Source organism: Melanerpes formicivorus, unplaced genomic scaffold, assembly GCF_026170545.1.
Source record: "Melanerpes formicivorus ecotype bairdi unplaced genomic scaffold, bMelFor1.0.p_v2 SCAF_64, whole genome shotgun sequence".
Classification (NCBI taxonomy): domain Eukaryota; kingdom Metazoa; phylum Chordata; class Aves; order Piciformes; family Picidae; genus Melanerpes; species Melanerpes formicivorus.
The window spans coordinates 3,436,769-3,464,050 of NW_027142416.1; the positions used below are offsets into that span (position 1 = coordinate 3,436,769).

At 48.0% G+C, this 27,282-nt stretch overlaps 1 protein-coding gene across 4 annotated transcripts in view; it reads right to left on the bottom strand.

The window, feature by feature from the left end:
* Window positions 1-19,350: 19,350 nt before the first annotated feature.
* The window catches only part of PPP1R12A (protein phosphatase 1 regulatory subunit 12A), a 160,431-nt gene continuing 152,499 nt past the window's right edge, over window positions 19,351-27,282 (bottom strand). For 2 of the 4 annotated variants that reach the window (XM_068162428.1, XM_068162424.1), the window contains one exon: window positions 19,351-23,542. In XM_068162428.1, coding sequence (XP_068018529.1) covers window positions 23,456-23,542 — 87 coding nt within the window. In that variant the 3' untranslated portion in view covers window positions 19,351-23,455. The remainder of the gene's footprint in view (window positions 23,543-27,282) is intronic. The other 2 variants (XM_068162426.1, XM_068162425.1) reach the window with 1 other exon arrangement.

The window sequence follows — 27,282 nt, forward strand, 5'->3', positions numbered from 1 at the left end:
GACGGGACGTCGCTAACCGCCGCGCTCCCCCTCCACTGGCGGCTTTAACGGGCGGCGGGCGGGGGCTGCCGGAGTCCAGCCGCGAGGGGCCGGAGGAGGCGGTCTGGTGTCACCTCCCCCGCGGCCCTCGCCAGGGGCTGCGCCAACCCCACCTCGCACCTGCTGGGCAGCCCCCGGTGGAGGTAGCGGAGGAGCCCGCCGCGCCCTGCCGGCACACCTGGCCTGGGGCAGGTGCCCGGGGGGTCGGCTCCCGGGTGGTGCCGGGTTGTCACCGGAGGGAAGGCAAGAAGCCGGGCGTAAAGCGCGCCACGGCCACCCATCGGCTGTCATCGGCGAAACGCCGCACAGAAGCGAACTCTCGGCCTCAAAACGCGGGGACTGCCGCGGCTTTCGCTCCGCTGTTTAACGGGGTCGATGCGCGGCGGGAAGAGCTCTCGCAGCATAATGACTTCCTCTCGTCCTCTCCTCTGCTGGGGAGACTGAGGTTACTTCGTGGAGTTTGGTCCGTAGGCAGAAGGTTGGGAAAGAGTCTAGAGTTTTCGTGATGTTACAAGAAACAAGTATTCGAGGGGTTTCCACTAGTCGAGCAAAGGCTCGAAAGGTGTCTCGTTTGTAAATGACACAGCATTGAACGGGGAAAACCAACTGGGTTCCTAATACTTGGTGTATAGAGGAAAGCGAAGATTCAGGCAGTGCGATGGGCGTGCGCAGCGTCCATCAAATGGTTTGTGTAGGTGACTGGGGGGCTAAATCTGCACAGAAACCTGCCGGGTTTGTTTTGGTCGAACTCACTATGGAGAAGAGGAGGCTCAGGGGAGACCTTATTGCCATCTGCAACTACCTCAAGGGTAGTTGTAGCCAGGTGGGGGTCGCTCTCCCAGACAACCTGTGATCGAACAAGAGGACACAGTCTCAAGCTGCGCATGGGGAGGGTTAGGAAGAAATTCTTTGCAGCAAGAGAGATTGGCCATTGGAATGTGCAGCCCAGGGAGGTGGTGGAGTCACCATCCCTGGAAGTGTTTAAAAACAAGACTGGATGAGGCACTTAGTTGATTAGATGGTGTTGGGTGATAGGTTGGACTTGATGATCTCAAAGGTCATTTCCAACCTGGTTAATTCTGTATTATAGTAGGCTGAAAATTTAGGGTATTTTAGGAAATTACAGTTTTCAACAGATTTGCAGCTTTCTTGACCCTGCTTTATAAGGGTTATGTGGAGAGAAATGAAGGAGCCTATCAGTGCTACCTTTCCAACATGTTCAGGACAGGATACAAGCTGATGGCAGAGGCAGAGGAAATTCGTAGAGCCTAGACTTGCATAGCTGTGAGCACTTTCTCACCTTGTCATCCCCTTTTCTCATGCAGTTCTGAATTTGTCTGCCTGGTTAATAAAATTCATTAGGACTTCAGAATAGAAACTTGGCAGGTTTTTATTTTCTCAAATAAAACAACATAGGTGCTACAGATAGAGATTCAAAATACGTAACGAAATGGAGCCCCAGATACCTGGCATTAAGCTCTCTGCACCCTACAGTACGCATAACAGGTTTAGTCCAAACAAGTTCTCTTCCACAGCAGTGGACACTGTCTCACCCTACCAACCTTCTCTGCCTTTCTGGTGATCATTCATTTACTTGGACTTTTCACTTAACTCATACCTGACTTCTCCTCTGGTTTGAGCTTAGGGTTTGTGGGTGTTTTGGTGTGGCAAGTTGGTTTTACAGGAGTGATTAAATGTTTGTGTACATGGAAGTTACGGTATCAGGACCCACAGTTGCAGATGTAACCTCTTATCACTCAAGCCAGGGGAAAAATCCCAAACCAAACAGGCCAGTTTGTTCTGCTGGAAAGCTGCAATGGGTAGAAAAACAGATGGTGGGAAGGTATTTCTGTGCTAACTCTATTTAATACTTGGTAGTACAAAATCAGTGAATCAAGTGCTTAGCAAAAGTTGACCTAACAAAAGTTTTAACTGTGCATTGTCCTGAAAGAAAAAAATCAACCACACACAAACTGAATCTGCACTCTTATCTGTAGAGTTTTTAAGTTAGGAAACTACTCTATTATATTTTTTTTTTTTTTGTAGAAAACACAATGTAAAAAAAAATGGCTCTTTCCTATGAGTTCTTGTCTGTCTTTTCCCATTCTGCCATTTTTCCCCTTCCTTGATAGATGAGTGTCAGGAGCATGGAGCCAGGCTCTGCTTGGTGATACCCAGTGCTAGGACAAGGGGCAGCAGATGCCAGCTGGAACATAGGAGGTTCCACATGATCCTGAGGAGAAACTTTTTCCCTGTGAGGGCGACAGAGCACTTGAAGAGGCTGCCAGGGGTGGTTGTGGAACCTCCTCTGAAGACATTCCAAACCCTCCTGGATGTGTTCCTGTGTGATCTGCTCTAGGTGATCCTGCTCTGGCAGGGCGGTTGGACTAGATGATCTTTCCAGATCCCTTCTAACCCCTAACATCCTGTGATTCTGTGAAAAGGAAATCATTCCTCTGTGGCAGTACCATTATTTTGCCCCTTACTATTACACTCTGTCAGCAGCAGAACTGACTAAAGATGAGTAAAAAGAAAGTCACTACTTACAGCACATAGTGTGTATGAAGATACATTGCACTGTGGTTTAGCTCTTAGGATACCCTCAGTTCTCTCTTAAGTGTCCCCAGCTGCTGCCTGGACCCATCTCTGTGACAGCCCTTAGCAGCTAGCAACGCTTGGATGTGCTTACCCCACTTCACATCTTATCTGTCCACCTTTCCTATGTCTAGGAGGTGCTCTTCCCAAGCTTTAGCTGCACCTACTGTTGGACTAGTATTTTTTTTTTCTCTACTTGTCTATAGAAAACATTGTGGGATTTTTGCTTTGGTTGTTGTGGGGGGAGTGGATGTTTGTTTTTGGGTGGTTTGGGTTTTTTTTTTGGTGGGGGGAAGTGGGGGTTGGCTTGCTTTCTAAGTGCCAAAAAGTCTGTATTCCCTGCAGCCTGTTAGATATTAACAGCAGTTATGTTGTGGTGAGGGAGGTTGGGCTTAAGGGCCCAATGCAAAAATGCTGACTGTCAGATGTTTGCATCTCAATAAGCTTGTCTGCTAGAGAGTTTTCGGGGATAAAGTCCCAAACAGTTTAAGTGTAGTGCTGAATGTTTTCCTCTGCCACAGTGGAGGACAGCTTAATAGCTTGCATACATTTTTAGAGCAGCACTTTTCTCTTATTACCAAAAAATGACAATAAATCTTCAGGATATTCTTAAGGCTTAGAAAAACAATTCATTTTATTAGCTATGTTTTAAGCTGGCATAAGGACAAGGGTCCCTAAACCTTCAGATATTGGCATTTATATACTCAGTATTATGGAGTGAGACTTGACTCTAGAGGTAGAATTACCACCAGGGTTGGGGAGGATGATCTTGATTTCCTTTGCCAGGCAAAACCCCAAACCACTTCATTTTTCAATTTAGAATGAACTCCCATCATTTCTTCTGAAAAATCTTGAGGAAATGAAGTGCCTTTTGGGGTTGAGCACTTCAAAGCTGGTTCCTTTGTAAAGGGTTGTAATTTCTTCTAGAGATTGGATAAAAATATCTGACTTTAATAAAGTTCTACATTCAACTGAGCCAGAATCCTTTCTGCACTGGCAAGTTTCAAGTGCTTGACAATAATATGAACAAAATAGCATGTTACTGGCTGAGGAAATGAAGGACAACATCCAAATTCTTGCCCAGTGTTTGTTTGCTCACTACTGCTGGGCTTCAAGCTTTGCTGCAAACATTTGTTATACCCACTGGTGCAGGTGTCCTCTCCACTGAATATATTCTCACCCTGGCACACTCTTCACAGGCTCGCAGGATGTTAGAGGCTGGAACTGACCTCTGGAGATCGTTGAGTCCAACCCCCTTAGCAGAGCAGGACCATAGAATCTAGTGCAGGTCACACAGGAATGCATCCAGGTGAGGATGGAAAGGCTCCAGAGAAGGAGACTCCACAACCTCTCTGGGCAGCCTGCTCCAGGGCTCTGTGACCCTCACAGTCAAGAAGTTCCTCCTCATGTTGAGGTGGAATCTCCTGTGCTGGAGTCTCTATCCATTGCCCCTTGTCCTATCCCAGGGTGCAAGTGAGCAGAGCCTGTGCCCTCCCTCTTGACCCCCAGCCCTCAGATATTGATAGACATTGATCAGATGCCCGCTCAGTCTTCTCTCCAGATTGTACAGCCCCAGGGCTCTCAGCCTCTCTTCAGCAGGCAGTGCTCCAGTCCTTTCAGCATCCTCATAGCCCTCCCTTTGGCTCCCTCCAGCAGATCCCTGTCCCTCCTGAACTGGGGAGCCCAGAACTGGATGCAATATTCCAGGTGAGGTCTCGGCAGGGCAGAGAAGAGGGGGAGGAGAACCTCCCTGGCTCTGCTGGACACACTCCTCTGAATACACCCCAGGATCCCATTGGCCTTCTTGGCCACCAAGGCACATTGCTGTCCCATGCAGAGCTTGTTGCCCACCAGCACTCCCAAGTCCTTCTCCATAGGCCTGCTTTCCAGCAGATCACCTCCCAACCTGTACTGGTGCAACTTATTATTCCTTCCTAGATGCAGGACTCTGCACTTACCCTTGTTCAGCACCTTTGGAAGCTCTCCCCAAAGCCTCTGCTGAGATTACTGTATTTGCCTGCCAGTCTCTCAAACACAGGTACTCTTCCTTCCACTCTGCACTTCACCTGCCCTATGCCTGTCTCACCTGAACTTCCATGAAATTAGAATCATGGAATCAATAAGGTTGGAAGAGACCTGAAGGATCATCAAATCCAACCTGTCACCCAAGACCTCATGACTACTAAATCATCGAGTCCAACCCTCCTGCCAGAGCAGGGCCATACAGTCTAGCTCAGGTCACAGGGGAATGCATCCAGGTGGGCCTTGAAAGTCTCCAGAGAAGGAGACTCCACAACCTCTCTGGGCAGCCTGCTCCAGTGCTCTGGGACCCTTACAGTAAAGAAGTTCCCCTTTGTGTTGAGGTGGAACCTCCTGTGCTGCAGCTTACATCCATTGCTTCTTGTCCTATTCCATGGAGCAAGTGAGCAGAGCCTGTGCCCTCCCTCCTGACCCCCAGCCCTCAGATTTTGTGCTCAGAGGTGTACAGACCACTGAAACCTTCTACTGACTGATTCTCCAGTACACCCCAAGAGGCTTGTTGCAGTATTTCTTAAGTGCAAGACTTTAGGGGCTATTTTCTTTTTTCCAAACATAGGATAAATACTTTTTCCACATTCCACTTTCAACTTGTTTCAATACTGTTAAAAGTCAATGGGATTCTGAGCAGATCAGGAAGTTCAACAAGACCAAGTGCAAGGTCTGTATCTGTATTCACTCATTTGGTGCACCTATCTACTGCTTCTCTTACCTGATCCCCTTTGAACTCCATTCCATCAGCATTCTGCATGCTTCTTCTCCCAACACAACTTTTTCAGTCACATACTTGTTCTACCTGTTTTATCACTTGTGCTTTATTAAACCAGGTTTATTAGGCTTGCTCAGTGCTGTCCCATTGTATCTTCCTTCTCTCCTGCTTTCACATGCTGGAGGATGATCCTCACAGCCATCACTGCACCCCAGCTACCCTATCTGCCTGCTCTTTTCTGCACTCCTCCCATAAATGCTGTTCCTTAAAATTGCTATTGACTGCAATATCTTACTGCCCTTTGCCAATACAAAGTAAAACCCCTCTTTTTAAACTTTTCACATTAAATCTCTTACCCTAACTTCCTTCTTACCTTCCTTTAAAATTCCCACATGTGCTCCATGACATTTCTAGTGTAAACCCTCCCTAATAGTAGATCAATCCTCAAACACAGTATTACCATTGTCCCTGTTGATTCTTCCTTTCAAACTCTTCATGCTAGTGCTTTTCAAGCCAGTGCTCTGCTGTCCTGTGGCAATACTTCTCTTTGTCTCCAACCACTCAGGCTGCCTTAGACCACATGCCTAGGATGAGACGAAACCTAGTGCCACACCTTGAGTACTGTGTCCAGTTCTGGGCTCCTCCATTTAGGAAGGACATTAAGATACTGGAATATATCCAGAGAAGGGCAGCGAGGCTGGGGAGAGGTCTGGAGCACATCCCTGTGAGGAGAGGCTGAGGGAGCTGGGGTTGCTTAGCCTGGAGAAGAGGAGGCTCAGGGGAGACCTTATTGCTGTCTATAACTACCTGAAGGGAGGTTGTAGCCAGGTGGGGGTTGGTCTCTTCCCCCAGGCAACCAGCACCAGAACAAGAGGACACAGTCTCAAGCTGCACCAGGGGAAGTTTAGGCTGGAGGTGAGGAGAAAGTTCTTCCCACAAAGAGTAATTTGCCATTGGAATGTGCTGCCCAGGGAGGTGGTGGAGTCTCCATCCCTGGAGGTGTTCAAGAGGGGATTGGATGTGGCACTTGGAGCCATGGTTTAGTTGTCCGGAGGTGTTAGGTATTAGGTAATAGTTTGGACGTGATGATCTCTGAGGTCTTTTCCAACCTTATTGATCCTATGGATACTTTGCATGTGTCTGCCTCCTTGTACTCTTTTACTATTCTTAGTTACATTTAATAGTTCTATCAGAGACAGTCAAAAGAGTTAAAAAATTAGCTGGTGCTCTGTGCGCTTGACCATCAGCTTCTTTTCTATGACTTGAGAAGATTCATTTGCAGTGGATCCCAGTGAAGGCATGGAGCTCTGAAGGGTAATGTGGAGATGCTGGTAGCCTCATTTCTGGATGATGAAGTGATTGCATGTCGCTATCCAACTTCCTTTTTTAAAGCATGTAGAGGGAGTTTTTGTTTCTGATTACATCTGCACTCTTTTCTTTTCTGATTCTCTCTTAATCTTTGTTTATCTCTTCTTGCCTACCAAATTCTGCTGTCACTTGTTCATGGTTGGTTCTGCTTTTCTTGTCTAAGTGCAGTTAAACTGCAGTCCCTTGCAATTTAGTACCACTTTCTGAGCTACTTCTGAGCTATGCATGCTATCTAAATCTCAGAGGCTTAGCCTATCAGGAATTTTTCTTCTGCAAATGAACTAAATTATTCATTGTCCCCCAGGGATCAGTGCTGGGCCCCATCCTCTTTCATATCTTCATTGACGATCTGGATGAGGGGATTGAGTCAGTTATCAGCAAATTTGCAGTTGACACCGAGTTGGGAGCAGATGTTGGTCAGTTAGAGGGCAGACCCTTCTCTTCTCCAGGCTGAACAGTCCCGTTTTTTTCAGCCTGTCTTCACAGGAGAGGTGCTCCAGCCCTCTGATCATCTTGTGGCCCTCCTCTGGGCCTGCTCATTGTTATCGTATTTGCTGTGCTACTGAATTTGGTAGTTAAATCTCTTTCCCAAGGGCAAGGGCCTAAAGTCTTGCATGTAAACACGACAGAGCTTTGGGAAACAGCTGGATGTATCAGGAGCTATTAGCCTTCAAGATCAGTCCTAGAGTCCATTCCTGAACTCTGCTACCATTTGACAAAAAATAACTATGCAGTTTCTTCAAACTAGTTTGGCTTGACAGAGAAACTTGTATTATTTCTTGCAGCAAAGTTCTTTCATCTAGCTGATAGAGGAGTGCAGAGTCTTGCACCTGGGAAAGAACATCCCCATGGACCAGTATAGGTTGGGGACTGAGCTGTTGGAGAGCAGTATAGGTGAAAGGGACTGTGGTGTCCCATTGGATGGAAGGATAGCCATGAGCCAGCAATGTGCTCTGGTGGCCAAGAAGACCAATGGCATCCTGGGGTGGATTAGAAGGGCTGTGGTTAGTAGGTTGAGAGAGCTTCTCCTCCCTCTCTGCTCTGCCCTGGTGAGGCCACATCTGGAGTGTGGTGTCCAGTTCTGAGCCCCTCAGTTCAGGAAGGACCTCGAGGAGATGCTTGAAAGAGTCCAGTGCAGAGCCACAGAGGTGATTAAGGGAGTGGAACATCTTCCTTAGGAGGGAAGGCTGAGGGAGCTGGGGCACTTCAGCTTGGAGGAGACTGAGAGGTGACCTCATTCATATTCATAAATATGTGCAGGATGAGTGTCAGGAGCATGGAGCCAGGCTCTGCTTGGTGATATCCAGTGCTAGGACAAGGGGCAGCAGATGCCAGCTGGAACATAGGAGGTTCCACATGATCCTGAGGAGAAACTTTTTCCCTGTGAGGGTGACAGAGCACTGGAAGAGGCTGCCAGGGGTGGTTGTGGAACCTCCTTCTCTGAAGACATTCCAAACCCATCTGGATGTGTTCCTGTGTGATCTGCTCTAGGTGATCCTGCTCTGGCAGGGGGGTTGGACTGGATTATCTTTCCAGATCCCTTCCAACCCCTAACATCCTGTGATTCTGTGAAAAGGAAAAAAATCCCAAACTTACAGAAAGAAATTTGCTTGATTTGTCGAGTATTTCATCTTAACAGTATGAGAAATTAATGCAGAGCTGCCCTCTATCTCCAGCTGGCAGTTGTTGGAGAAGAATGACAGTGGGGATGGGAATGGATTCAGGACCAATGCTGATGATTTCAAAAGCATGATGAGGAAGTTTTCTGCCCCAATTCACAATCTTGCTCTGTAAGATGATCTGTTGGTGCTGTATGAGGGTGCAAAGTGATGACTTGTCTTGTCTTACTACTCCTTGCTGTTTGTAATGGAGTTCAGTAAGCATAGCTTTGGAACCATTTACTGAGCAACTAGGCTACCTCTTTTGCTGCCCAAAGAGATACTCTCTAGGGCCAGATCTGAACAGTGAACTGGGTGAGCATGCCATGGAGCAACCTGTTCAGGAGTTGAGATACAGTTGAGATATCGAGTCAAAGTGTTAGACAGTGAGCTATAAGAAGGTAGAGAAAAAATCATGCTGACAAACCTCACAGTGCTTGGGAGAGAAGTGAGGAGAGGACAGATGCTGTAAGGCAGGCTATAAAGCAGGGAATGGGTTGGAACTAGATGATCCTTGTGGTCCCTTCCAACCCTGACTGATACTATGATACTATGATAAGTCATTCTGCCCCTGTGCTCAGAACTGGTTAGGTCACACCTTGAGTACTGTGTCCAGTTCTGGGCTCCTCAGGTTATGAAAGATGTTGAGATGCTGGAAGGTGTCCAGAGAAGGGCAGTGAGACTGGGGAGGGGTCTGGAGCACAGCCCTGTGAGGAGAGGCTGAGGGAGCTGGGATTGTTTAGCCTGGAGAAGAGGAGGCTCAGGGGAGATCTTCTTGCTCTCTACAACTACCTGAAGGGAGGTTGTAGCGAGGTGGGGGTTGGTCTCTTCTCCCAGGCAAGCAGCACCAGAACAAGAGGACACAGTCTCAAGCTGTGCCAGGGGAGGTTTAGGCTGGATGTTAGGAAGACATTCTTTCCAGAAAGAGAGATTGGCCATTGGAATGTGCTGCCCAGGGAGTCACCATCCCTGGAGGTGTTTAAGAGGAGTCTGGATGAGGCACTTGGTGCCATGGTTTAGTTGATTAGATGGTGCTGGGTGTGACTGTGGGCAACTTGACATAATGTGAGGTGTCCTTGCCCATGGCGGGGGGGGGGTGGATCTGGATGATCCTTGAGGATCCTGACAATTCTGTGATTCTATGACCTCTAAAGAGCTGTCTCGTTACAAGTTTCAAACATTGGTAAGACAGGTTTTGGTTCACACCAGAGACAATTCAGTTCCTGTCTTTATGTGTTTCTAACTACAAACAGGCAAATGAATAACTGGAACCCAAATCCAGTGGTGCCTGGCTCACTCTCAGCCTGTGTCTTGATGGTGCTGCTTACATTTCACAACCCTTCAGGGCTCTTGTGTAGTTTGGTGTTTTTTTCACTAACAGACCTCTGTCTCTGAAGGATTGTTTTGATTTTGTGAAGAGCCAATACCAAGCTGGCAGAAATCACTTAGACCTCTCAGTTCTCACTGTGTACCTCTTGGTTAAGCTGTTCCCCTTTCAGTCTAACCTCACACAGGTGAACAAGCAGCACACAGCAGTGAGCTGCTGTAGGCACAAAACTGTGTCCCCAAAGGATCATAGCTAGGGCTGATGGATCTTCCCAGAGAGCTGACTAAGAAACTTGGCCTTCACTGAACTGCAGTAGTTGATGCATGCAGAATTTGGTGTGATGGCTTTTTGCAGTGCTTTGTCTGAGCCATCTGTTCACTTGGGGGTTGTTTTTCTCCTGCACCACAGTGTTCCTAGGGCCTACCCTGTTGCATGTGATGGGTCATAACAAAGTTGCCTTGTGTGAAAGGAAGGAAGCAGGCAGATATTTCAGGAATTTGGTACTGGTTATTAGTAGCAATCATCTGTAAGTGTCCAAACCAAACACAAACAGCAATCCCTCAATGGCAGTGGCAGTTCAGTGACTGTAAGCAGAAGAGAGGGAAGCACTTGGAAGAGGTCAAGTCAGTGTGTATGAAAGGTTGTGCTGCCATTCAGGGAGACTTAGCCAGGCTGGAGGACTGGGCAGGGAGAAACTGAATGAAGTTCAACAAGGGCAAGGGTAAAGTCTTGCACCTGGGAAAGAACAACCCCATGGAGCAGTACAGGTTGGGGACTGATCTGCTAGAGAGCAGTGAAGGGGAAAAGGACCTGGGGATCCTAGTGGGTGGGAGGTTGACCATGAGCCAGCAATGTGCTCTGGTGGCCAAGAAGGCCAATGGCATCCTGGGGTAGATTAGAAGGGCTGTGATGAGTAGGTTGAGAGAGGTTCTCCTCCCCCTCTACTCTGCCCTGGAGGGGCTGCATCTGGAGTATTGTGTCCAGTTCTGGGCCCCTCAGTTTAGGAAGGACCTCAGGCAACTGTCTGAAAGAGTCCAGCACAGAGCCACAAAGATGATGAAGGCAATGGAAGATCTTCCTTATGAGGAGAGCGTGAGGGAGCTGAGGGCTCTGTAGCTTGGAGAGGAGGAGCCTGAGGGGTGACTTCATTGCTGTTGATAAAGATGTGCAGGGTGAGCGCCCAGAGGCTGGAGCCAGGCTCTGCTGGGTGGTGCCCAATGCCAGCATAAGGGGCAGTGGGGGAAGCTGAGGCAGAGGAAGTTCCATGGAAACAGGGGGAAGAATTTTTTCCCTGTGAGGGTGACAGAACCCTGGAAGAGGCTGCCCAGGGGGGTTGTGGAGTCTCCTTCTCTGGAGATATTCAAGCCCTGCCTGGATGTGTTCCTGTGTGATCTGCTCTAGGTGACCCTGCTCTGGCAGGGGAGTTGGACTGCATGAGCTTCCAAGGTCCCTTCCAGCTGTGAAACCAAAGAGACTACAAAGGGAGACAAGAGCTTAAAGAACAGAAAAGGGTAACATCATTATGAAATATTTCAGAATGTTTAAATTTGACAAGTTATTAAAATGCATGATTGAATTGCTGAAACTTAAACATCCTGAAATCATGGTGATAGTTTATATTCTAAAATCAGACATGACATCTAGGATGAAATTATGGTACTGAATGCTTATGTGACCAACTGGAACACAATCTACCTGCCTGTATTGTGATGATTTTATGTAACAAATGTGGACAATGTTTAAAAACTGATTTGGTGTCCTGCTCATGGTATTTGCCATTTCAAGGAGAAAACTGCAAAGCTGTTCTAGATGGAAAGCTTTAAGTACATATTGAAAGGAAGTTGTAATGTTTACAACTTAGTTGAAACAGGGACAAGTTGTATAATCCTGCACTTGGGTCACAACAACCCCAATGAGGTTTGGAGCAGTGTGGCTGGAGAGCTGCTGGCAGAATGGGACCTGGGGGTGCTAATGGTCAAGCAGCTGAAGAGGAGCCAGCAGTGTGCCCAGGTGGCCAAGAAAGCCAAAGGCATCCTGGCTGGGATCAGTAATGCTGTGTCTAGCAGGAGCAGGGAGGGGATTGTCACCTGGGACTCTGCTCTGGGGAGGCCACACCTGGAGTATTGTGTCCAGTTTTGGGTACCTCAGTACAAGAGAGATGTGGAGGTGCTGGAGCCAGGGCAGAGGAGGGCAAGGAAGCTGTGAAGGGCCTGGAGAATAAATCTGATGAGGAGTGACTGAAGGAGTTTTGGATGGTTAGTGTGAAACAGAGGAGGCTGAGGGGAGACCTTATTGCTGTCTACAGCTACCTGGAAGGACCTTGTGGAGAGGCTGCTGCTGGTCTCTTCTCACAGGTCATTAGTGACAGAGCAAGAGGGAATGGCCTCAAGCTGGCACTGGGTAGGCTTAGACTGGATAACAGGAAACATTTTTTCAGGTCAAGAGTGGTCAGGGATTGGAATGTGCTGCCCAGGGAGGTGGTGGAGTCTCCAAACCTGGCTGTGTTTCAAGGTGGTTTGGATGTGGTGCTTGGGTCTATGGTTTAGTGGCGACCCTTGTAGAGGAGGGTTCTGGGTTGGACTTGGTGATCCTGAGGCTCTTTTCCACCCTGAATATTTCTGTGATTCATCCTGACACTATCAAATGCACAGCCAATGCTCACTTTGCAGTGTTTATTCCCAAATTAGGCATTATGACCCAACAGGCATCCCCTTTATTTATTAGTATATCCCCTCATGTTATTGTATTTATTGTTGGACACTCAAAAAGTGATGGAAGGAAATAGATGAAGAAATAGTGATCACTCGTGGTGCAAACACCTCAAAGGGCTGAAAACAAGGGAAGAAGTGTAACACTTCACTGCTTCCACCCTTGAACCATTTAGAGGTGGTAATTCCTGAGAAGAGGAGTGATTGCTGAAGTGGGAACAGGTGACTTCTAGAGACCTTAGCTTATGGTAAAACGTGTGCAGAGAAGGGCCACGAGGATCAGCAGAGGGCTGGAGCTGCTCTGCTATGGAGACAGACTGAGAGAGTTGGGGCTGTTCAGTCTGGAGAAGAGAAAGCTCCCAGGAGACCTTCTTGGGGCCTTCCAGCATCTGAAAGGGGCTATAAGAAAGCTGGGGAGGGACTTTTGAGGGTGTCAGGGAGTGATAGGACTGGGGGGAATGGAGCAAAACTAGAAATGGGTAGATTGAGACTGGATGTTAGGAAGAAGTTGTTCCCCATGAGGGTGGGGAGAGACTGGCACAGGTTGCCCAGGGAGGTGGTGGAAGCCTCATGCCTGGAGGTTTTTGCAGCCAGGCTGGATGTGGCTGTGAGCAGCCTGCTGTAGTGTGAGGTGTCCCTGCCCATGGCAGGGGGGTTGGAACTGGCTGATCCTTGAGGTCCCTTCCAACCCTGGCAATTCTGTGATTCTATGAAAATCACCTTCCTGGGTTAGAGAGAAATGAGAGTAGGTGGAAGTATATGGCTGGGTAGAGATATTCCTTCTGAGCAAAGATTAGATTATCAGTGTGAAAAAAAGAAAGTAATCCAATGGTCAGGGAAAGATTAGTGGGGGCTTTGGAACCATTAAGGATGTGTGCTTCTGAGGAGCTCAGGGTAAAGCAGTGTGATGAAATGAGAGCAGGAGGTGAATAAGAGAGGTGGAGGAGAGAGCACACTGTGTTGAGGCTATTGGAGCTGTGGAGAGAGGAACTGTGGACAGTAGAGAATTTGCCATCAGTTCAGGAATAAATGACTAGTGGTTAGGTCTGAAAGGGGAATGAGACTGGAGAGAGAATCAACCAGTGAGCAGACAATGGAAGAGAGCTGGTCCAAGGGGGCAGAAATTGGCAGTGGGTGCCAGAAACGCTGAATAAGAAGTGCTAGGAACTGAACATTCGAGGAGGGGCTTGGTGGTCCAGGCGGCACACGGGAGCAACCGAGAAGACTGCCAGCTGGGACGAGCAGGAGCGGGAGAAGAGCTGTTCTCCCCCGCAGCTGTGGCACGTCCCTAAGCCTGTAGGGACTTGTTAGTAAAACATGGAGCGCCTGCTCGGTGTCTGTGTGTAGCAATGCTCACTGCCACTCCTCCAGACCCGGGGAAATTCAGGGGGTGCTCAGAGTCCCGGGCGAAGTGGCTTCTGGGGTCTTCTGTTTCTGCTGTAGCTATCACCAGGAATAACAGCACATGTAATTAGACCTCGAAGCCCTCTCTTGCACAGGAAGTAATTATATATGGTGGCTTGGAAACAGGGCAGAACCCTATCCATGCACAGCTGAGGAGAAGCAGTTGAGGAGCCTGGGGAAGTGCCTGTGGTGTGCTGCATAAGTTTCAAGGCAGGGAACAGGGAGGAGAGACTGAGGAGGGCCATTGGAAGGCTACTAGGACCTCACAGTGTATGGAGTGCTCTGGTTATGAGGTGAAGCAAGAGGCTTACACAGTGATCAGACTGCAAGGGGGCTGAGCTGCAGGAGTTAACCAGTCCTTGGGCATCTCAGCCAAGGGCTGTGCTGCCAGAAGCTGCTTAACAACTTCTGATACAGAATGATAGAATTGTTAGGGTTGGAAGTGACCTCAAGGATCCCTTCCCTCCAGCTGTCAGCTGCACCACACAGCTTGGTGTCATCAGCAAACCTGCTGAGGGTGCACTCAATGCCACTGTCCATGGCACCCACAAAGATGTTGAAGACAGGTCCCAGGACTGATCCCTGAGGGACTCCACTTGTCCCTGGCCTCCCTTGGATATGGACCATTGACAGCCACCCTTTGGGTGCGGCCATCAAGCCAGTTCTGTATCCACTGAATGGTCCATCCGTGGAACCCATCCTGCACCAGCCTGGAGACCAGGATGTGGTGTGGGACAGTGTCAAAGGTTCTGCTCAGATCCAGGTAAATGATGTTGGTTGCTCAGCCTTCATCCATGGTGGATTACTTTGTTTTTTCCCCTGTTCCATTCTCTTGGCTGTATCAAGGCTGTCCTGTGGTGCTTGGTGTCTATCCTAGTCTGTAAGTCTATTCAGAGAGGATGGGAAGGGTAGCTGTCTGTGCTCAGTGAGGGCTATCTTCCCCCAGACCCACTGGCCAGCCCTGCTCAGGGTACAGTTTCTGCCTGACAAAGGGATGGATTTCATCTCACCAGCCATGCCAGGAGCTCTCTTCCATTCTCAGGGTGTTAAAACCTGCAGATCCTTTCGCAGGCATCCAGGACACAACATTTAACAGAGGTTCTGGCCGTGTCCACACTAACTGCATCCCTCACGTCCAAAATTGATAAGAGATTGCCCTTCTCTGCCACGCTTCATCTGCCCTGCTGGGGCTGGCTCAGCTTACAGCACAGGCAGACTTTCCTCCACTCGCTGCGTCTGAGCCATTCCTGCCTACCGTTGGAAGAGGAAGAAAGGGATGGGGGGAGGGGGGAAACAAGCCTAGGAACCAGGCCGCGCTCCCCGACAAAGGCGGGGCGGGGGTCGGGGGCAGTGCCTGGCTGCCAGGGCCTGCCTGCCCCAGGCGGCGTGGAGAAGCGAAGCCGTCTGGTGCCACCTCCCGGCACGGCGCTGGCCCCAGCGCGGCTCCTCCGCGCCCTGAAAACCAACCTGACAGGATCACAGGGTGTGAGGGGTGGGAAGGGACCTCCGGAGAGCATCGAGTCCAACCCCCCTGCCAGAGCAGGACCACAGAATCCAGCACAGGTCACACAGGAATGCATCCAGACAGGGCTGGAAAGGCTCCAGAGAAGGAGACTCCACAACCTCTCTGTGCAGCCTGTTCCAGGGCTCTGTGACCCTCCCAGTAAAGAAGTTCCTCCTCGTTGAGGTGGAACCTCCTGTGCTGGAGTTTCTATCCATTGCCCCTTGTCCTATGCCAGGGCACAAGTGAGCAGAGCCTGTGCCCTCCCTCTTGACCCCCAGCCCTCAGATATTGAAAGACATTGATCAGATCCTCTCTCAGTCTTTTCTCCAGACTAAACAGCCCCAGGGCTCTCAGCCTCTCCTCATAGGGCACAAGTTCTAGTCCCTTCATGATCCTCATAGACCTCCCCTGGACTCTATCCAGCAGATCCCTGTCCCTCCTGAGCTGGGGAGCCCAGAAGTGGATGCAGTATTCCAGGGGAGGTCTCAGCAGGGCAGAGTGGAGGGGGAGCTCTCGGCGTCGTTGCTTGTAGGCAGAAACCTGTCAAGGAACATTAGCACTGCAGTAGAGAAGCAGTACTGGAGATAATGCAGCAGCTATAGCCATAGGCGAAGTGGGTGGGAAGAACTCAGTGTAATTTGCTGGGTTTCATGCAGCTAAGAACAGAGAGGAGAGCTGGGAAGGGGCAGAGAGCGAGGCCCATGGTGTGTCAGCTGTGGGTGTAAATGTGGGTTTTGTTTGTGCTCTGGCCAGTGACTGAGCCCTGCAGCTCAATGTGTGTTGTGTCCCAGCTGATGGGACGAAGCCATCCTCTTTTCTTACCTGGGATGCAGCCCCAGGTAGCCACTGGCTGAAGAGCAGTAGCTTTATGTTAGCTGTGATGTAGCAAGTCCCTCATGTCAGGCCTGCTCTTTTTTGAGCCAGAGACATGTGATTAGAACAGGGCTACAGAATGGAGGTGTAAGTGAGAGCAGCAGGGCTGCCTTCTCTTTTGAGAAGAGATGAAGGGGCAAGGGGAGGCAGGATGCAGACAGGGAGATACTGCAGCAGCTTCTCCCTGCACTCCTTTGCTAAAAGAGGAATCCAGCCCAGTGAACCTCTGCTCAAAGCACTTGGTAGTGAAATAGGTAGAGGGCAGAAAGATAGTACCAAGGAAATAAACAGGTTCTTGGCAGCCCCCAGTCCTCTTTGTGAGTCTGTTTGTGGTTTGGTGTTTTGTTTTGGTTCCCCCACCTCCCAACAAATAGAGGGGGGAAGACCACACTGGAAGATTAATTGTGCTGTCTTGACTAACTACTTCTGCTAAGCTTTAATAGGTTTGGAAAACAGACATTTAGAACCCAAATCAGAAGGCTGAAATCATTAGAGTTGGAATGTGGGGCTTTTGTCCTTGCTGTAATTATCCCTGGGCCAGATGAGAAACACTAGACACCCAACAGGTGATGTTTTGAGAGGCAAGAACTGAACAGTTCCTCCTTTCTCTAAAGGCTACATACTTTTCCTATCTAATCAGCAACACAAAATGGGGAGGTGCTGACACAAGCAGGAATAGCTGATGACTTCATCAGTGTGGCAGCAGCTCTCCCTTTAAAGTGTCATCAATTCAGCCTGGGTTTGGGAGGTTTTGTTGCCTTTTTTTCTTTAATTGTAATGCTGTCTTCTATGCAGGAACCTGCAGTCACCTGTAGGACTGTTCTAGTCTTGTTTAAGTCTATGCTGAGGCAGAGCACAAAGAATATTCTTTGTTATTACTAACAGCCCCCAACTGCTGCTCCTGCAATCAAGAGATGTAAAAGCAAGTGACTCTAAGTCACCAGCACTTTTTACTCTTATTAGTGGCTCTGAACTAAGAACTTGAGGAAGATGGGTCATCATAGCTAGATGTTTGGCTGCTGCTGGCCTCTTCTCACAGGTGATTAGTGATGGAATGAGAGGGAATGGCCTCAAGCTGCCACTGGGTAGGTTTAGATTGGACCTTAGGAAGCATTTTTTCACAGGGGGAGTGGTCAGGGATTGGAATGTGCTGCCCAGGGAGGTGGTGGAGGCACCAAGCCTGGATGTGTTTCACGGTGGTTTGGATGTGGTGCTTAGGGATATGGGTTAGGGGTGCACCATCTCTGGAGATATCCAAGAGCAGCCTGGGTGTGTTCCTGTGTGATCTGCTCTGGCAGGGGGGGTTGGACTGGATGATCTCTCAGGGTCCCTTCCAGCCCCTGACATTCTGTGATTCTGTGACCTTGTAGAGTAGGGTTCTGGGTTGGATTGGATGATCCTGAGGGTCTTTTCTGTGTACATAACCATGAGTAGCAAGAACTTCTGGGAAACTGAAGCAAATCATTTCTTCTGTCCCCCAACAGTCTAGGAGTGGCTACTCCTGCATAGGGAACAAAAACTTCACAGGGGTGACCAGCAGAGCTACAACAAAACTGTGGCAAGATTTAAAGCAGGTGGGAAAGTCAACCCTTTTACAGTACAGTCGCAGTGGTGTCTCAAACCCAAAACAATCTGTGGCATTTGTGTGGCCCTGGGGTTTGTTCAAACTGTAGGCTTTTGTAGTGAACTTGTATGGTGGTTTGCTGTGCTGGATTGTAGCTTGAAATGAAATTGCATCTATAGAAACATGTAACTTCTTGGTGGCACAACTTGGGTGCCCACACTGCAGCTCATGGAAAGTTAGAGAAGCTGAAGCTACCACTGGGGAAAAAAAAAAGCAGTGAATTTCAGGGTAACTAAAAGTATGGAGATCCCTCTAGGACTGGGGGGAATGGAAAAAAATAGAGATGGGTAGATTCAATTTGGATGTTAGGAAGAAGTTGTTCCCCAGGAGGGTGGTGAGAGACTGGCACAGGTTGCCCAGGGAGGTGGTGGAAGCCTCATGCCTGGAGGTTTTTCAGGCCAGGCTGGATATGGCTGTGAGCAACCTGCTGTAGTGTGAGGTGTCCCTGCCCATGGCAGGGGGGTTGGAACTGGATGATCCTTGAGGTCCCTTCCAACCCTGACAATTCTATGATTTTTGAGGTGCCTTCCCTTTTGACTGAAAAGCTCATGGTTAAGCCAGCTAGCAGAGGTAGGAGCCATCTGATATGGAGTCCATCTCTGTATGGTAACAGTGAAGGAAATAGTTATAGTTTCTCTCCTAAAACAGGCATCTTCAGCTACTCAACAGCATGGACTGCTTCTCTTCTGAAAAGAAGACAGGTAAATAGTTACTCCTCCTAAAAAATAAGTGAGAGGATGCTTGTTCTATGACCACACATTTGCTTTTAGAAGACCAACAGACAGTGGCCTCCTGATCATTGCACAGGAATGCACCCAGGTGGGTTCTGAATGTGTCCAGAGCAGGAGAGTCCACAACCTCTCCGGGCAGCCTGCTCCAGGGCTCTGTGACCTTCACCGTAAAGAAGTTTCTCCTCATGCTGTGCTGAAACCTTTTCTGGTCAAGTTTGTCTCCATTGTTTCTTGGCTTATTGCTGTGCACCACCCAAAAGAGCTTGGCCCCCTCCACTTGACACCACCCACCCCTCAGCTATTGATAGACATTGATCAGATCCCCTCTCAGCCTTCTCTTCTCCACACTAAACAGCCCCAGGGCGCTCAGTCTCTCTTCCCAGGGGAGATGCTCAAGTCCCCTAAGCATCCTCCTGGCTCTCCCTTAGACTCTCTCCAGCAGGTCTCTGTCTCTCTTCAACTGGGGAGTCCAGAACTGGACACAGGATTGCAGCTGTGGTCTGAGCAGGGCAGAGCAGAGGGGAAGCAGAACCTCCCTAGCCCTGCTGGCCACACTTTTCTTGCTGCCCCCCCAGGATCCCATTGGCTCTCTTGGCCACCAGGGCACATTGCTGTCCCATGCAGAACTTGCTGCCCACCAGCACTCCAAGGTCTTTCTCCATGGAGCTGCTTTCCAGCAGGGCAGCTCCTAACCTGTCCTGGTGCCTGCTGTTACTGCTCCCCAGCTGCAGGACTCAAGCAGTTTAATATCACGTAAAAAAATGGGTCTGAAATTCTGCACACAGAGAGGTTTATGTAAAATATATAAACATTTGTCCAAGTTGTTACAGATTGCATAAATATGGCATCTTTACTGTTGCATTTACAGATGTGCATGTACAAGGATGTGCAAAACATCACAACTTGATTACAGTCTTCCAAAGCTCCTTGGGACCTTGCAGCCAAGTAACGCAACGGGTGAGTAGAAATAAAACGCCCAACCAAGGACTGCCAACAGGAGCTGGAATTCCTGACGGATTCCAGTGCCTTCTTCAGTAAGACTTTCACACATTTAAAAGAGTTTGTATTTGTTTTATTTGTATATGTCAAAATACAGTTTTGTTTGCCTTTTTTTTTTTTGCCTCTTGTTCCAAAATAGTGGGGGTTTTGCAACTAGTTTCATGCAGATACAAGGTCTGCTCAGTACTACCAATAAAATCAATACAGCACAGTAGCCACTCAGGTTTTTTGTTTTCCTCTCCTTTTTTTTTTTTTTAAGATATAAAGAATAAATAACCTAAATATAAAACACTAAAATATTAGAAACACGTAGTTGAATCATTCACAGGCACCCAAACTTTACCAAGTATAACCCAGAGCACGCCCCGGACCGTCTTGTAACAGAACTCAACACGCCGCAGCCGTTCCGTTCCTTGTCGGACGTGAGCGGGGGGGGGGGGGGGGGCAGCGGCAGCCCCCCCTTCTGGTTCAGACCCACCTCTCAGACAGATCAGTTACAATAAAATAAAAAGAGACCTCCCCAACTCTCTGTGTACCTTTTAAAAACGAGAATCCTGATCTTGGTAGTCAGAGCATAACCTTACATCTTCACAAAACCAATCAACAAGAGAGAAGACATCATGTCTGCTTTACCAAAACAGAGCCCACCCCCGGAAAAACTAAACCCGCCCCCATCCCCAAGCCCGCCTCCCCCCACCCCCTACCCCCAGTAGGTAGTAGAACACAATGACCTTTTTTTAACTGAAGGGGTACAAATTCACATTTAATATTGTATACAATATAATCAATAATACAATAGCTACTACAAGCTTTTACAATGTACAATTTCATCTCCAATGGCCGATCCGTTCAGTGGTTCTCTTTTAGGCGGTCAGCTACGTGCCGACAGGATGTTTGTCTTTCTGAATGGTTTAGTGAAAATATAAAAGCTGTTCCTGACAAAAAGCCTTCTTCACTCCTTGCTTTGTTTTGTTTGTTTGTTTGTTTGTTTTCTTAAAGGCCACTGAAATGTATAAAATGGTCTGAGAGAGGATGGTGGTATCAAACCGGATGCCTTCTCACATGGCAGCAACAGTGCATATAAACACGAGTGTGAGTGTAACTGGGTTATGCTTTTCAAAGGGTTTTTAGTCTATTACTTTGGCTAGCACAACAGATTTGGACAGCACTCAGATAAATACAGGTATGTGAAATGTAGTGAAGCAAGTTATAGTTAGGCAGGGCTTTTTTTTTTCTCTTTTTATAACAATGGTGAATGCTATCAAAGGGGAAAAAAACAACACTAAAAAACCCCACACACAGACAAAAAAACAAACAAAAACCACAGCCAAACAAAAAAAAGGACACCAAGCCCCCCCGCCAACAAAAAAGCAAACAAAAAAACCAAAACCCAACCAAAAAACCCCACAAACAAAAAAAAACCCCAAAACCCAAACAAAAACCCCCACAAACAAAAGACAAACAAAAAACAACCAAAACCCCCCACAAACAAAAAACCAACCAAGCAAAAATCCAACCAAAACCCCCACAAACAAAAACCCAACCAAACAAAAAAAACACCAACAAAACCCCCCTCACAAACAACAAAAAAAACCCAAAAAACCCAAAAACCCACCCAACCAAAAAACAACCAAAAACCCCACAAATAAAAAACCAAACAAAACCCCAGCCAAACAAAAAAACCCAACCAAAACCCCCCACAAACAACATAAAAAGCAAACTAAACCAAACCCAACCAAAAAAACCCACAAACAAAAAACAACAAACAAAAACCCAAACCAAACCTCCCACAAACAAAAAACCAAACAAAAACCCAACCAAAAAACCCCACAAACAACCAAAAAAGCAAAGAAAAAACCAATTCAACCAAAAACCCAACCAAACCCCCCCACAAACAACAAAAAAGTAAACAAAAAAACCCCAACAGAAAAAACCTCTCACAAACAACAAAAAAGCAAACAAAAACCCAACAAAAAAACCAACTAAAACCCCCCACAAACAAAAAAAACCCAAAAACCCCACAAACAAAAAACCCAGCTAAAAACCCCTACAAACAACACAAAAACCTAACAAAAATCAAAACCTCTCAGAAACAACAAAAAAGCAAACAAAAAGCCCAACAAAAAACCCAACTTAAACCCCCCACAAACAAAAAAACAAAGAAAAAACCCAACCAAAAACCCCCACAAACAAAAAGCCAAACAAAACCCCAACCCAAAACCCCCACAAAAAAACCCAACCAAAACCCCCCCACAAACAAAACCCCAACCCAAAACCCCCACAAAAAAACCCAACCAAAAACCCCCACGAACAAAACCCCAACCCAAAACCCCCACAAAAAAACCCAACAAACCCCCCCACAAACAAAAAACCCAAACAAAAAACCCCAACAAAACCCCCCACCAAAAAAACCCAAACAAAAAACTAGCCACAAAACCCCAACCCAAAAGCCTACAAACAGACCAAAGAGAACCCCCACCAACCCCAAACCAAACCCCAACCAAAATAAATTACAAAAAACCCACAAAAAATAAATCAACCAAAGCCACAAACAAAGCCACAAACAAAACAATCCCAACAACAACAACAAAAAAAAAAACACAAAAGGGAGGGGGAAAAAAGATAAGGGCAGGGGGAAAAATGAAGATCCTAGCAGTATTTGATCTAGTTTAGACCTTTTGTACAGCCCAGGGCTCCACACAATGCACAATGTCTAACTCTTTTATGCCATGAAAATGAATGAGCTTTGGAAAAACGGCTATTCATTTGTTGTTGTTGTGTTCAACCCTATTCTGGAGTCGCCTGATTTGCATGAACAGAGACATCATTTGCCAGGGGGAAATATACTCAAGCATGCCACGTGGTGGTGGTGGTCTGAAAACAAAACCCCGATGGATCAAGCCGGTCACGCATTGATATATACAGCATCACTCAGTACCTGCTCGGATGGGTGTGATGATTACAGGAGCTAACATCTCTCACTACAAACTCTTTTTTTTTTTAAGGTGACCAATAAAAGCAGGGCAAAACAACAAAAAAAACCCCAACAAACCAAACCAAAACAAAAAACCCCAACCAACAAACCCCCAGGGCTCTTAAAACCGTTCTAATTCCGACCGAGTTCTTAAAGCCTTTTGTATAGGGACTAGGATGCGTATTGCACGGAACGAGTGAAAGCAAACCTTCCACCAACCAGCTCCCTTGCAGGTGGGGTGGACAGGACACTTCTCTAGGTAGCTAACACACACACACACACACACACACAGGTAAAATCCAAAGGGGGTGTGGTGGTCTCTGCAAATGGTCAAGCTGTGAGAACGCTGTACGACGACATCTGGTACACAAATTGTTGTTATCAGAAGGGAAGAAATAAAATGACATAAAATCCAAACTTAAAAAGGGTTTGAAAGAGAAACTGAGTAGGGGGGGGGGAGGAAAAACAACAACCAACAACAAAGAAAGAAAAACCAAAACACAAAACCAAACCAACCTGGGAACTGTGGCACAACAAAAAGGTTATTGAGTAACTGTCTTCTGTGAGAGCTGAAAGCTTTTGTTGATGTCAAAGTGTTTTATGTACAACTAAGGCTTACTGGTTAAATATCTGAGGCGTATCTGGCCTTGAACACTTTCCTTATTATGCTGTAGCTGTAAACAAGATTTCTCAGTCATTTCATCTTCTCAGCAGCTGCGCTTTAACAGAAACAATGATCTCGATACGAAAGAAACCACACACAGGTTACGAGGGTGTTTGGCAGGATATCTGAAAGTGACAGTCTCCGAGGGATCTCTTCCCACACTGCCAGGGGCTGCCACGGGACGGTCCGCTGCAGCCTCTGGTGACGTGCAATGCCGTTGTCTGCTGCTGGAGTAAACCCTTTATTTGGAAAGTTTGCTGATCACTCTGATCAAGGCCCCGTTCTCGTCTTTTAGCCTCTGGTTGTCTGCCTTCAGGTCTGGTAGCATCTACGGAAAGCGAAACACCATGGTTATTCACTGGTGTGCCAAGAGGGAACGCCAGCAAGCAAGGCCAGCCAAGCACTGGGGAGAAAAAAGTCTTGCTTCAGCTTAAGCAGCTCTCCCCCTTCGTGTTGGCAGTTCAGCAAACCCTCACTTCTAAGCAGGATATGGTTAAGAGTTACAGATCAGGAGGCTTCCTTTGCTTGGACTTAGGTGTACTAGAACTTGGAGCTGCAGCTGACAGGCCTCTTAACAAAAGCATTTGCAGGAGCATGAGAAAAGTAATGCAATGCTTCCAGTTTCGGGGTGGGGGGAAGGGAGTGGGGGGAAATGTTAATTCCCAACAATTTAAAGAGGCTTGTCTGTGCTGCACTTGCACAGCTTCAAACAAACATGCTGTGGCTAAGCAGATCTTTGCACTGTGCTCTTGGAAGGTTTCATCCTTATCAGCTACAGTGTGATTCAGGTTGTTAGCTCATAGCATTCATCTTCCAACCGCTTCCACACTCGCGTTGGAGCACACAGCCTGCAAGCTGAGATCATGTCCCCACAGAGCAAAGTTCACCCCAGATCAGATCACTGGAACTGCAGGCTGTACACTCAGGCACACCAGTTAGGAGATGGCAAGTTAAGGTTGCCACATGAGAGGAGTGACATACAAGCACAAAAGCTGGAAGGCAGGAGCCAAGTGAGGTGAGAGTTGGGACAGGATCAGACAGGAAAGGAGGACAAGTCAGTGCACAGAGGTTTGTACTGGGGCAGTATCAGGGAAACCAGAAGTAATCTCGGCAGCTCTTGGCATCTGTATTCACACACTGATAACAAACCACCTACAAGACTCATGGCTGTGTTACCTGCACGGTTTCTAGCAGCAGGTTTACACAGGAGGTGGTAAACAGCCTATTCTGCACAGCAGTTACTCAGTAACCCCAGGTGCAAGTGCATGCAAGAGGTCCAAGTCCAGCTGGTGACTTCTGTAACAAATGCTATGACATTTTTCCATCATGCAGGCTTGCCACCAATTTTGTTTGGACTTTACTGGAGCAAAAACATAGTTTTAACTCCACTATAGTCACAACATAACTACAGACAGAAAAAACTGAGACAGTGCAGGCTTCATTAACTGTGCATTACACTGGAGGCTTCGTTTAGGCCTCTCCTCTAAGGGACTCCTAGCCACAGTCCATTCATGGAACAGCAGAGCCTCTCACAGGGACAAACAGGATGGTGCACTGAAGGGGATGGAGGTTCCAGGATCTCTAGTTATTTACCTGCAAATATCTGAGCACCTGAAAGGAAGATGGCAAGGGACAACAAGAGGGGAAAAGGAAAAGAAGTCTCCACAGGTTGAGTAAGCTAAAACTATTCTGCTAAGCTGGATTCTAACTGCTCCATGGTGGAGCTTAGGGCAAGCCACCTAAACTGAGCTCTTCAGAGTCAAAGGGAAGCCTCCACTATAGTCCCCTGAGAGCTATGCTCTGAACAGAAAGTGCTGTAGAATGCTGGCTGCTTTCAAAGACCACATCAAGGTGTCTGGAACTGGACACCACAAGTAGTCATTTAGCAATTTTCCAGTATCACCTGTGTTAAACGTTGCAAGCTGTAAAGCACAGCTGCAGTCTGAGGCACAGTGGCAGGGCTGATACCCAGAAAAGAGGCACATGTACCATGCCTTTGTGCAAGCATCTGGCAGCGCTGGGATAAACCCAGGGCCGTCGCTTTGTTATGCAAAGCAATTAACACCTTTCCTTCCTCCTCCTCCTCTTTTGGACTCCACACCAAAGATCCTGGATGAAAACTCAACAGCCTTTATCTAGCCAAGCACAAGGACTCAAGGGAGTCTGATTTGGTTCTTTTTAATGGTGCATCTCAGCAAATGTTGTCCTGTGTGTGGCTTCCCATGAAGCCTCAGAGAAACTCCAGGAACATCACAAGTCGCCTTTTGACTTGCTGACTAGGCCAATGGCATCCTGGCCTGTATCAAGAATAGTGTGGCCAGCAGCAGCAGGGAAATCATTGTGCCCCTGGACTCTGCACTGGTTAGGCCACACCGTGAGTCCTGTGTCCAGTTCTGGGCCCCTCAGTTTAGGAAGGACATTGAGACACTTGAACGTGTCCAGAGAAGGGCAACAAGGCTGGGGAGGGGTTTGGAGCACAGCCCTATGAGCAGAGGCTGAGGGAGCTGGGATCGTTTAGCCTGGGGAGGAGGATGCTCAGGGAGACCTCATTGCTCTCTACAACTACCTGAAGGGAGGTTGTAGCCAGGTGGGGGTTGGTCTCTTCTCTAAAGCAACCAGCACCAGAACAAGAGGACACAGTCTCAAGCTGTGCCAGGGGAAGTTTAGGCTGGAAGTGAGGAGAAAGTTCTTCACCGAGAGAGTCATTCACCATTGGAATGTGCTGCCCAGGGAGGTGGTGGAGTCACCATCCCTGGAGGTGTTCAAGAGGGGATTGGATGTGGCAGTTGGTGCCATGGTCTAGTCATGAGGTCTGTGGTGACAGGCTGGACTCAATGATCTTTGAGGTCTCTTCCAACCTTGGTGATACTGTGATACTGTGACTAGGGAGCTGCAGCCTACTACTCTTAATTACCTGCAGGCAGCCCCACAGACTGGAGTGCTTTCTGCTGAACTAGTTTAACAAAAGAGCTGTTGTTCCAATTTAGAGCTTTGTCACTATCCAGTCTGCAAATCTCTGCAGATAAATCTTAATCCTGATGAAACTGAGCGGTGGAACAGGTAGCACAAAAAGATTTTATCTTTTTTTCTTTCTAAGTCTTCCAAAGCCTAGGGAAGGCTGGTAGGAGACAAAAGCAGTTAGGAGTAATAGGAGACTGACCAGGAAGGCTAAGCTCAAGTAACCTGAAATACTTCTGCTTCTCATCTATACTAAGCATAACACACTAGCCAAAGGCATCTGCACAATCTTCTTGGAGCACTGCAGCACTGCATTACTGTGGTGGTCAAACTCCTCCTGAGGTAACACCACACACCTTTAATGTGCACAGGCAGGACAAAAAGCTTTGGAGTAGAATCACAGAATCACAGAATTGTTAGGGTTGGAAGGGACCTCAAGGATCAGCCAAGTTCCAACCCCCCTGCCATGGGCTGGCACTCCTCACACTACAGCAGGTTGCTCACAGACACATCCAGCCTGGCCTGAAAAATCTCCAGGCATGAGGCTTCCACCACCTCCCTGGGCAACCTGTGCCAGTCTCTCACCACCCTCATGGGGAACAACTTCTTCCTAACATCCAGTCTCAATCTACCCATTTCTAGTTTTGCTCCATTCTCCCCAGTCCTGTCACTCCCTGACACCCTCAAAAGTCCCTCCCCAGCTTTCTTGAAGCCTCCTTCAGAAACTGGAAGGCCACAAGAAGGCCCCAACTCCCTCAGTCTGTCCTCGTAGCAGAGCAGCTCCAGCCCTCTGCTCCTCCTCTTGGCCCTTCTCTGGACACCTTCCATCACTTCCAGATCCTTCCTGGAACAGAGGCTCCAGAACTGGACACAGTGCTCCAGGTGTGGTCTCAGCAGAGTGGAGCAGAGGGAGAGAATCCCCTCCCTGGCCCTGCTGCCCACACTTCTCTTGCTGCAGCCCAGGCTTTGGGTGGCTTTCTGGGCAGCAAGTGCACACTGGAGGTTCCTGTTGAGCTTCTCATCCACCAGCACCCCCAAGGCCTTTTCTTCAGGGCTGCTCTCAGGCCAGTCCCTGCCCAGCCTGTATCTGTGCCTGGGATTGCCATTCAA